Below are 10,509 nucleotides of genomic sequence, written 5' to 3' on the forward strand. Positions count from 1 at the left end.
CTTATTACAAAGTTAGAGAGATCTAATAAAAGTACGAAAAATGATAAGGAGGAGTCTAATAAATGTAAAAGGATATTTAAGGTGGGAAGGAAGACGTCTTGTTCCATTTAACGCTCAAAGAATCACGACAAACAATGTTTTCCTAAGAAATCTATTGAATTATTATCTAGTAAAATAGTTAGTTTTATTATAATAGAGTAATTAGCGATTGCGGGTTGCATTTATATAGAATAATTTAAAAAAAAACGATTTCGTTATAGAAAATTAACTCTAAAATCGCGTAAAAGCAATCAAAGATAAACATGATAGTATTACACGTTCCAATTACATCCTAAATTTTTCTCTTCGGACCTTATTTTAAAATAATCGGATTCACAACTTATACTTTCATTTTATTTAATTAAATGTTGATCAAATAATAATTTAAGATCAAAATTTTAATGCCTACAATATATATATATATATATATATATATATATACACATCCATTTAATTTTAAAAACAAAAAGAAAAGAACTAAGAGATGTAGAATAGCACAATCAACATATCTAAGTATTAAGAAACAAAGCATTCAAGAATATTACAAGATGATTTGCAGCAAAGAACCCAATTTCATTACACCATTTACAAAGCCACCTGTCTATATATATATATATATATATATAGATAGAACACGTATATATCTATATATGTGTATTTTATTACATCAATATGGAGAAGTAGCACGGATACTGTGTTTTCTCTTCTGCAGGAATCTTTGGAGTGATCTCTTCATGGAAAGTCCATTAGCAATATTGCTTCGTATCTGAGTCGACGAACCGTTCTCCAACTCAGTTGGTGTTCTTGGTTTCTCCTCCATTGTTTCTCTTGATGCTATGAACAGTATAGCTTTCGCCTGTAATTAATTAATATTTTAATTAGATTAATCTAATTTGTATAATTACGAAATAATAATTATTAATAATCTAATTTAGTCTTGTCGGCATGCGTGATAATGGCCATCACTATATGTATATATATATATATATATGTATGTATATCTTAATTCTGAATTTTACACGTGATCATTAAGACCTTCTGGTCAACTAATAAAACGACGCCGTTTCAAAGTTTGACAAGAGAACACCAAAACCAAAGGGCAAGTACAATGTTTCTAACATATTATTATTATTATTATTATTATTATTTTGTTAATTATTGCAAAAAAATTTGTTGGTGAAAATAGAAAAATGAATCACTAATTTATTATATACAAATGAATATATATATATATATGTATAGAGAGAGATAGATAATAACTTAAGAATAAAAGAAAATGGGTAGAAATAAATTAGAAAGAGGAGATCAGGGAATATAGTAATATAGTAATATATATATATATATAGATAGATAGATACACACCTGAAGCTCAGTAACGTTGGAAACGCAGACCTTCCCGTTGTAGAAGATGGTAAGCTGCTCTGTTTGTGGGCTTTTAGAGCTTGTGATCTCTTCATTAATCCTTCAATATTCACATGATCGAAACACAAAACCAACTTTTAGATTTCTGTGCTTACACAGTATACAATATACATATATATATTGAGAGAGAGAGAGAGAAAGAAGGGGGGAGAGAGGAGCTTACAGGTGGAAGATTTCATGGCGGGGATCAGAGGGAGGAAGAAGACGAAGCTCCAAGTTGCAGTTTCTCCTCATGTTGAAGAAGGTAGGTAAAGAAGGATTCAAGACGGTAAATCAACTGATGTGTATGTATATATATATTTTTGTATATACCTGTAGAGGTGTATATATATATATATATATATATATATTTGAGAAAAAGAGAGAGAGAGAGAGAAAACTTGACGAAGGTTAGGAATGATGGGAGGTATATACACATATATATATATATATATATGAAGCGGCGTGGGCTGAAGCACGTGGCTTTTCTTTGTTTTGTAATTGTGGGCTCCAGTTAAACAGTATACACCAAACCACGTTACGCACACAAATTAACCTATATATATATATATATACGTGTGTGTGTGTGTATATATATATATATACATATATACATATCTTAGTTGTATATATAATTCAGCACGTGGAACATGCATTTTTCATTCCATAACCAGCAGGCTGCATACGCTCGTACGTCCCGCCATTTCACTATCCTACCCTACACACACATATACAGTTTTCTCCATATGTATAATACTAATTATAATTTGCTAAATTGACATAATTGAAAATGAGTAATTTGATTTATGCTTTCTATATTTAATTTATTAGTTGGTCATTAATAGCTGATATATACGGTTTATATTTGTAATATCTGGGCTCAAAAAAGTAGTTCGAAATAATTTTTTTTATTAAATTATTTTATTTTTATTTAATTAAAATTTTTTTAAAAAAAAAATTATGGACGATATTGAAAATAATTTAAAAAAAATATATGAAAAAATTTGAGTTCGATAGGTATTTTAGAAAAAAAATTAAAAACAGAGAGTGAAAGTACAAAAAGAAAAAATTCGACCACGTGGGACGGCCCAGTCAGCAGTTCTAACGAACCGGAGCACGCCACATGTCAAACACGATTACGACAGCACCACGCGAAATTTGATTTCGAGCATCCATGTGGTAAAATTGAAGCAAGAGAGACGGCAGGTAAACTGAAAATCGGGAGGTAAAACCCAGCGGAACTGCCATGACTAAAACCCAAAAAATCCCTCTGATGAATCCTTTTCCGCTTCTCATTTCACGCGATTTTTTTTATCATTGTGTTCACCGTCTTTTTCTGTACAGGTTAGTCGAAGAAGGTATCACAGCCGCGAAGGAGGACTGACGGAGCTGTTGCACCCAAAACCCCCCCTCCCCCGCCAGTAGGTTCGGTTTTTGTAATTTTTCGGTCAATCGAAGCTCCCTAACGTATTTTTCTGTATGAATACATTTAAAACTGGCCAAAACTGGCCAAAATCAGCTAGGCCGAGGCGAACTACTGCTGTGCTAGAACTCCAAAATTGACCGAAAAGAGTTTTAGGCATCGATTTTAGATTTTTGGGGTATTTTTATGTACGTTATGAGTTTTTTGGATTCCGCAAAAAAAATTCAGAAAATCTTGTACCCGTTAAGAGGCGTAGTAAATAGTACGACGTCTTGAAACTCCGATCCTAATAAGGATCCCTCACCCTATTCCCTGTTACGGTAAATTGAGATTTAACAATATATAATTTTGTATTTTTGTAAAAAGTTAAAAAAACTCTAAAAATAATTATAAGTCACTAGTGGAGCTAAAATCAGTTAGTTCACAATTGTCTTGATTTTCTGTTTATTTTTTGATACTTTCCTAGTTGCTTATTATCGTATTGTGCATGTTCTTAATTTATAGTTTCAATTATTTTATCGATTTATCTAGTTTATTCTGTTATTTAGTTACTCGATATCTTATTATGATAAGATATATCGTATGCATAAATGTCATCTAATTGATCTATAAATATAATATAAATTATTAATATACGTTTGTTGATTGTTTTATTTGATGAGAATCTTTATGTGAAAGACTTATTGGGTACTAAGGGAAAAGGCAGACGAGTCCGGTACATCGAAAACTCTACCGTGAACGTCACCTCAGTCGGATGGAATAGAGAAGTCGCATATCGAAAAGATTTAGGAGATATGGCTCACCCTTATACTGGATGAGATATCGAGGAGATGGAATGTTTGACGCCCATTACCGAACAGGATATGAGGATGGTCGGTTAATTATTAAAATTGGATTTTGGGTTCACGAGTAGGAAGACATCCCTATGGATCCCCAGGGGTACTAATAAGCAAGTAAAAAAGAAAAATTATCGTCACTTGTTCTTTCATGTATGAAAATAAAAAGTGGTATGCATATGGGTTTTCCTAGATTATTTTTTGAAAACTCGTAACGATATGTATCAAACAAATATCTTTATGTTAAATGTATTTAATTAAAATAATGGCTCCATTAGTTATTTTTTTGATTTTTACTAATCTTTAGTTTCACATATATGTTATTAGTGTGATATTTTTACTGAGTTAGTATAACTCATCTTTTAATTAACTATTTCGAATAAAAAAAATAAGGACCTAGATCCCAATCAGCAAGAAAGTTGTGAGTAGTTCACCATTCGGACTCCCTTCAAGTACTAGTGAAGGTTGTCATATGATACTTATTTATTCGCTTTGTTTTTAATTACCGTTTGATTTTTAGAAATAACATTCTTGTAACTCTATTAGGCATCATAAATTATTATATAATGAATGTAAATCCTAATTTTATTATTTGCTTCCGCATTTAAATTATAAATTCATTTCCTTTAAGGTTTCGGACCTTTACATTATATTTATATGCTTAAAGAATATTGTCTCTAGAAATTGATATAATCTACTTGAGAGATTTAGTATAACATAACTCAAAATGCGTTAAAAAAAAATACACTTTTAATTCTACATGTGATGTGTTATATTCTAGCATGAGTTTCATTACTTTTTAAGTTAGAATATTACTTTAAATATTAAATGTATCAGAAAAATAGAACTGAAATGTATCACGAACACGACTCAAAATGTACAAAAAAATACCCTTTTAATTATTCGTGTGATTTGACATGTGATGCGCTATATTCTATCATGAGTTACACTCATTTTTTGAGTTAAAATATCACTTTGAATATTGAAAGTGTTAGAAAAGTATAGCTGAGATGTGTCATGAAAAACATGATATCAAGAAAATTACAGTATTAAGTCAAAATAATTTTTTCACAATTGGTTACCATTTTAAGGTTAAACTGTTAGTGTTTGTGAGACTATGATCGTTGAAGAAGTGTCTTGACGTTTATCAGATATAATTTGTTCTACATGTTAGAGGTCAAATCAATTTTAAAATTATCACTAATAACTGTTTTAACATTTCTAACTATAGATATTACCTCCTGCAAGTTTCAAAAACAGAGGGAGATTGTGCATAAGCGTGTAAATTGAAAAGGAAATTTTTTCCTCGAAGTCTTTTGAGCCTTCGTCAAGCCCCTAATTGAGTTACTCATCTGTACATCTATTATTGAGCATTAAAATTATCATTTCTTTATTCTTATTATTTTGAAGCATTCTAAAAAAAAGTTTGTAAATAACTTTTATAACCATTGTGTCGACAGAACACAAGAAAAATAAAAATTTAACACCTTGATAGATAAACTATAGCGTCTAATGAAATACGAGTAATAGGTAAGTTTAACACATTGACAAATAAAGATATAATATTCGGTAGAACACGAGTGATAAGTGAACTTTGATATAAAAACTACAGTATTTAAGAGATATACGAATAATGTGTGAGTTAACCAGATGATCAATTAACTTATTATAATATTTTAAAGAAAATAGTGAAAAATCAAGTAATTAACTTAAGAAAAATGGTAGTTTATTGCTCATACACATTAAATTGAATTGATCGTATAGACTCTCAGTTGTACTCGCTTATACATATCGTCTTCTTATTTAATTTAGCTTATCATCTTTTTCTGTATTCTAGATTAATGCATTTTTCCAAAAAATAATTAAATTAAAGAGAATAAATTTTTAATTTTTTTACTAGAACATAAATATATTAGATTTTTATTTTGTTTATATATTATATTATATACGTATAATTTTTTAAAATATTATAAAGAGTTGTCTAAAAAAAAAAAAACTAGTGGTGGCCAGTTACTGATCATCAACAGTGTATCAGAGAATAAGATGTTCAAATTTGATTGCCAGTCATTTCATTTTCATTCATGTGCTTCAGTCGGCTATATATATATATATATATATATATATTATATTATATTATATTATATTATATTATATTTATCTATCTACCCAAAATATGATATAATATGGAATCTCTTGTCGTTTTTGTCCATATACTTTGTTTAGCTGAAATATTATATAATATTTAAAAAAAATTCAATAAAAAATTATATTTCGAAATTCAATTATCAAATTATAACAAAAAAAAAATAAAATTAAATTATAATATAACCCAATAATATATCTATCGCCCTTTTAAATCTAATTTTTATTTTATTTTTTCATTTATTTTGTAATATATATATATTTTTTCTTTTCAAGTTTAATTTTGATTTATTAACATCTCTAAAATCAATCTTAGGTTTTAATTTTTGACACTTCAATTTTCTCATAGGCTTTCAAATCTTTCACAAATTTTCATTATTGCCTTTCCATCTTAGTTTAAACATCATATAAAAGCTTTACATCTCATAGAAAAAGCTTTACGCCTTGTATAGAACGCTCATAACTGATATTGGTCATTCCTTTTAGTGTTTCAAGTTTCTCTCCAAGGGTTTTAAAATGCTTAGTTCCCTCAAAATGTTGTTTTAAGAAGACTGTTTTAACCCACTTCAAGTTTGTGACCCAAATACTAAAGCAATACATGAGGGGATAGGGGTGAATTGCGTTTTTCAAACTTTCAAACTTTATATAAGTGCTCAACAATAACATAAATCCCAAGTAATAATGAAGAACGTTGCAAAATAAATTCAAGAAATAGTGTATTTGTATGTGTATGTTATGTAACTCAGAATTTATTGAGGTTCAAAAACCACTAGTGTTTACAACCTCCATCTCAAGCTAACAATTCAAGATTTAACAGAAAGCTCAATAATTTAGTGTTTAGCTCACATACTTTTTTGTTTTCCCAATACATAACCTCCCTAAAAGGTTTCTTTTAACCTCTTTTACAAAACTCGAGAATAGACAAAAGAGATTTTAGACTTATTCTCTAGATTATAAAAGAAAGATAATTTTATGATCTAATGAAGACTCAAGAAGAAAGTAAAGAACTTTTCTTTGATTTCCAACATAGATATTCCGAAAGTTGTTGAAAACAATGAAAAAAGAATGTGTTTATAGAAACAAAGTAGGAAAGAACCACTTGACACAAAGAGAATTTCAAATATGAGCATCTAAAGCTCAAAAAACTGTGCCCTGAAATTTTCCAACAGCTAATTTGATACAACACATTGCAATAAAGTCACACACTCGTAACACCTCTATGTGAGGTGTTCCCATCATATTCACACTCAAAATACCTCTATGTGTTGCAGGTGTATTTTGCTTCAATATATTCACATCGCATTCACACTTAAGGATACCTCTCCGTGTTGAATGTGCGTTTTGTTGCAATAACTTGAAATCACTTTCACGTCCATCAGTTCCTCTTTGTGTATTGCATGTATGTTTTTGTTGCTACGCATTCACATCACAGTGTTGAATAGAAAATTTTGAGAAAATTAACACAAAATTTTTCTAGTTGTTATAATTCCTCAAAATATTATTTTTCCTAGAAAAAATTTGTTACATTTTTAGATCCTTTCATTTTCTTATGATCTATAAATTTGTCCTTGTCCTATTCATGAACATTTAATAAATAAAGATTTGTGTTTCATGAAAGGTCACACACATAAAATGTAAATATTAGTTGATAACTTGAAGCCAAAGTGGTCTTCTCTTGGATTAGTGAAGGTTAAATGGATCATAATTGTTCAAATAATCATATAATGGTGACTAAAATGTTGAAGAACATTTTGTGCAAAAAAAAAAAACAATAGCTTTATCTATTAAGTAACCCAAAATATAGGAGGATTTTGTTTAAAAAAACAAAATCAGAAGGTAAAATTGAAGACATTAACTCCCATTACTACCACGAAGCCCTCGTACACGAAATTTAGGAGAACAACAAAATTTCTCAGAAGCTTTTTTGCTTTCAAGTGAAAGGAAATATAACTAGAATTATTATCGAACCCATAATTTCTCCTTGAAGTTGTATTTACAAAGTATTAATATGGATATCCTTAGAGAAAGAGTAGCTCATAGTAAAGGTGAACTTTGAAGCAAGAAGGAAGAAGAACTTCATATAAAATATGACTTAAACAAGATTTGGGATATGATTATAACTTTTCAAGTCCAAACAACGCTAGACCTAAAAAGTTAGAAATCAAATTATTTATAGTGTGTAACTTGAGCTCCTATATAAAGTTTTAACAATCACGTGTTTCTGAGATAGAATTAAGATATCACAATAATTATATATTTGTTTATATTCATACATGACCATGTTCATCTAAACAAGTATTGAATTTTATTTTTTCAATTAAAAAATTTAAATTTCGTTACACGATCCCAAACCCGCAAACTTAAAATTCTATGATACCCTTACTTATTTGAAGACGCTATTACCTCACGAGATCTTAATATATTTCATTGTCATTTAGTTGTATTTCATTATTATTTTAATTATTATTTCATATCACCTTGATTATTCTTTGTTAATTTAGCTTTCAACACGGTATTAATTAACGTAGTGAGAATAATAGTTAAAATGGTAACGTATACTAATCAAAACGATAACAAAATATAATCAAAGGTATAATTATGGGTATTCATAAGTAATAATTGGAATTATGCTTTGTACTAAAAATAAAGTAATTCAAAATTATCACATGGAATTTCCTAATTTTTTGAATATTTTTTAAATTTTTAATTTTTTTAAATATAAAAATAATTTATTTAAATTATTATACATATATATATACACACACACACACACATACATAATTAAATATATTTTTTTAAAAAATATGAATCAAAACTCTTTTTTGGTGAGTGTTATAAACACCTTATAGTTACATTTGTTTGAATGGTTTATAATCAAACATGGTATGTTTGTTTCTCTTTGAATTTTCAAATATAAAAATAAAATTAACATAATAAATTATAAAATCAACACTATATACGTCGGTCTAGTTTAATTTTAAAAATATTTTATATATATTTTAAAAATATTATGATATATTCTAAAAATATTTCGATAAAAACCTTAATATTTTATGTATATAAAAAACGTATAACTCTATTAATGATGTACTCTCAATTTTTATCATAATAAAAAATTTATTACCGATTTTGTTCGTGGATTGCAAGTTTTTCTGTCAAATCACGTAAAATTTTTGTCTTTTCTTATTTTACACTTTATATTTTGCGTGATTATATGTATATTGAGAATATATTTATTTAATAATATAATTAATTATATAGTTTTAATTTGAGAAGAAAATTGGAATCAATAATTTCCAAATTTGGAATTATTGTTTTCCAACTATCAACGATTTCCCCCCCAAAAGGAATTAAAACACTAAATGCCAACCACAAGGACGAATTTCCCACGTGCTCTTTTACGCACGTGGATTAAATTGGAATATATATATATATTTTTTTTCAAAAGGCTTAATTTTATGAAAAATAAAATTAAAAAGGTAAATATTTTTCATATATAATTTGAATTCACTACATATTTTTAATTTGTAAAAATAGTTTTTAATTTTTTATTTTTTTATAATTTGTTCTACGGTTTTCAATTTTTTTTAACTAATTTATCGGTATTATTTGTTTTTTTAAAAAAATTTAAATGATGTAATTTCGTTATGTATCAAATTTATAAGGAATTCAAAGAAAACTTAAATAAAGAGATAATCATCGGTCGGTTGATAACATCAAAATTCTTAAAAATATACAATTTTTAAATAGAGTATATTAATTTACGTGACAATTATAACATCTGTTTCGTATTATAACATAACTTTTATATCGTGATTGTATGTATAAATTTATATATATTAATATATTAATTAATTGAATGACTAATTCAAAAAATAAAAAATGAAAAAATTGATAGTATCAATTAGAAAGAAAAAATAAATAAAATTATCAATTAGTTTCTAGAATTTGATATTTTGTCATAATTTGATCTTTAATATTCTTTATTTATTTCAAATAAATATAAAATATTAGGAATTAAATTATAATAAAAAATCATAAAATTAAATCTTAAGAAATGTCAAATTTCACATACTAATTTAATAATTTATGAATTAAAAAACTAAGAATAAAATGAGACATGAGTAAATGGTTAATAACTACTTTTAAAGTTAATCATATACATATATACATATATATGTGTGTGTATATATATATATATATATAGAGAGAGAGAGAGAGAGAGAGAGAGGAGGAGGTAGCAAAGCACTAACTAAACATGTGAATGACAAGAGCTTCTTTGATTCTTTTAATTTCTTCACATGTTTAGGTAGTGCAAATGCCTCCCACCTTTTACAAATTTAAAATGAATTTAAATGTTTCAAAACAAAAAAAAAAAAAAAAAAATTTAATTTTCTTTTTCTTTATTGAAAAAGTTGAACATGTAATTGGGTCAAGTGTGGAAAATTGGTTACATAATGATGTATTCAAATTATCGACCAATTACCATCCGCCACGTGGCTCAATCCCAACCCTTGATACTTGTTCCTAATATCTATCTTATTGTCATATTTTAAATGGGTCAATGAGTTTAGCATGATATTGATTTATTCAAAATATATATATATATATATATATATAGAATTGGGAAAATGATTTTCCATTTTTTTAGATATTAGTAGTTATTTA

The 10,509-nt window shown here is 27.2% G+C and overlaps 1 protein-coding gene across 1 annotated transcript; it reads right to left on the bottom strand.

Annotated features, from left to right (window-relative positions):
• Nucleotides 1-531: 531 nt before the first annotated feature.
• On the bottom strand, nt 532-1,845 carry JAZ8 (jasmonate-zim-domain protein 8). The gene is made up of 3 exons (XM_022048999.2): nt 1,625-1,845; nt 1,402-1,501; nt 532-895 (listed from the first exon to the last, which is right to left on the bottom strand). The coding sequence occupies exons 1-3, from the start codon at nt 1,693-1,695 to the stop codon at nt 707-709; spliced, it is 360 nt and encodes a 119-aa protein (XP_021904691.1). The 5' UTR covers nt 1,696-1,845; the 3' UTR covers nt 532-706.
• Between the last annotated feature and the right edge of the window lie 8,664 nt (nt 1,846-10,509).

The sequence above is a fragment of the Carica papaya genome, chromosome 9, assembly GCF_054855325.1.
Source record: "Carica papaya isolate Zhongbai chromosome 9, ASM5485532v1, whole genome shotgun sequence".
Lineage (NCBI taxonomy): Eukaryota > Viridiplantae > Streptophyta > Magnoliopsida > Brassicales > Caricaceae > Carica > Carica papaya.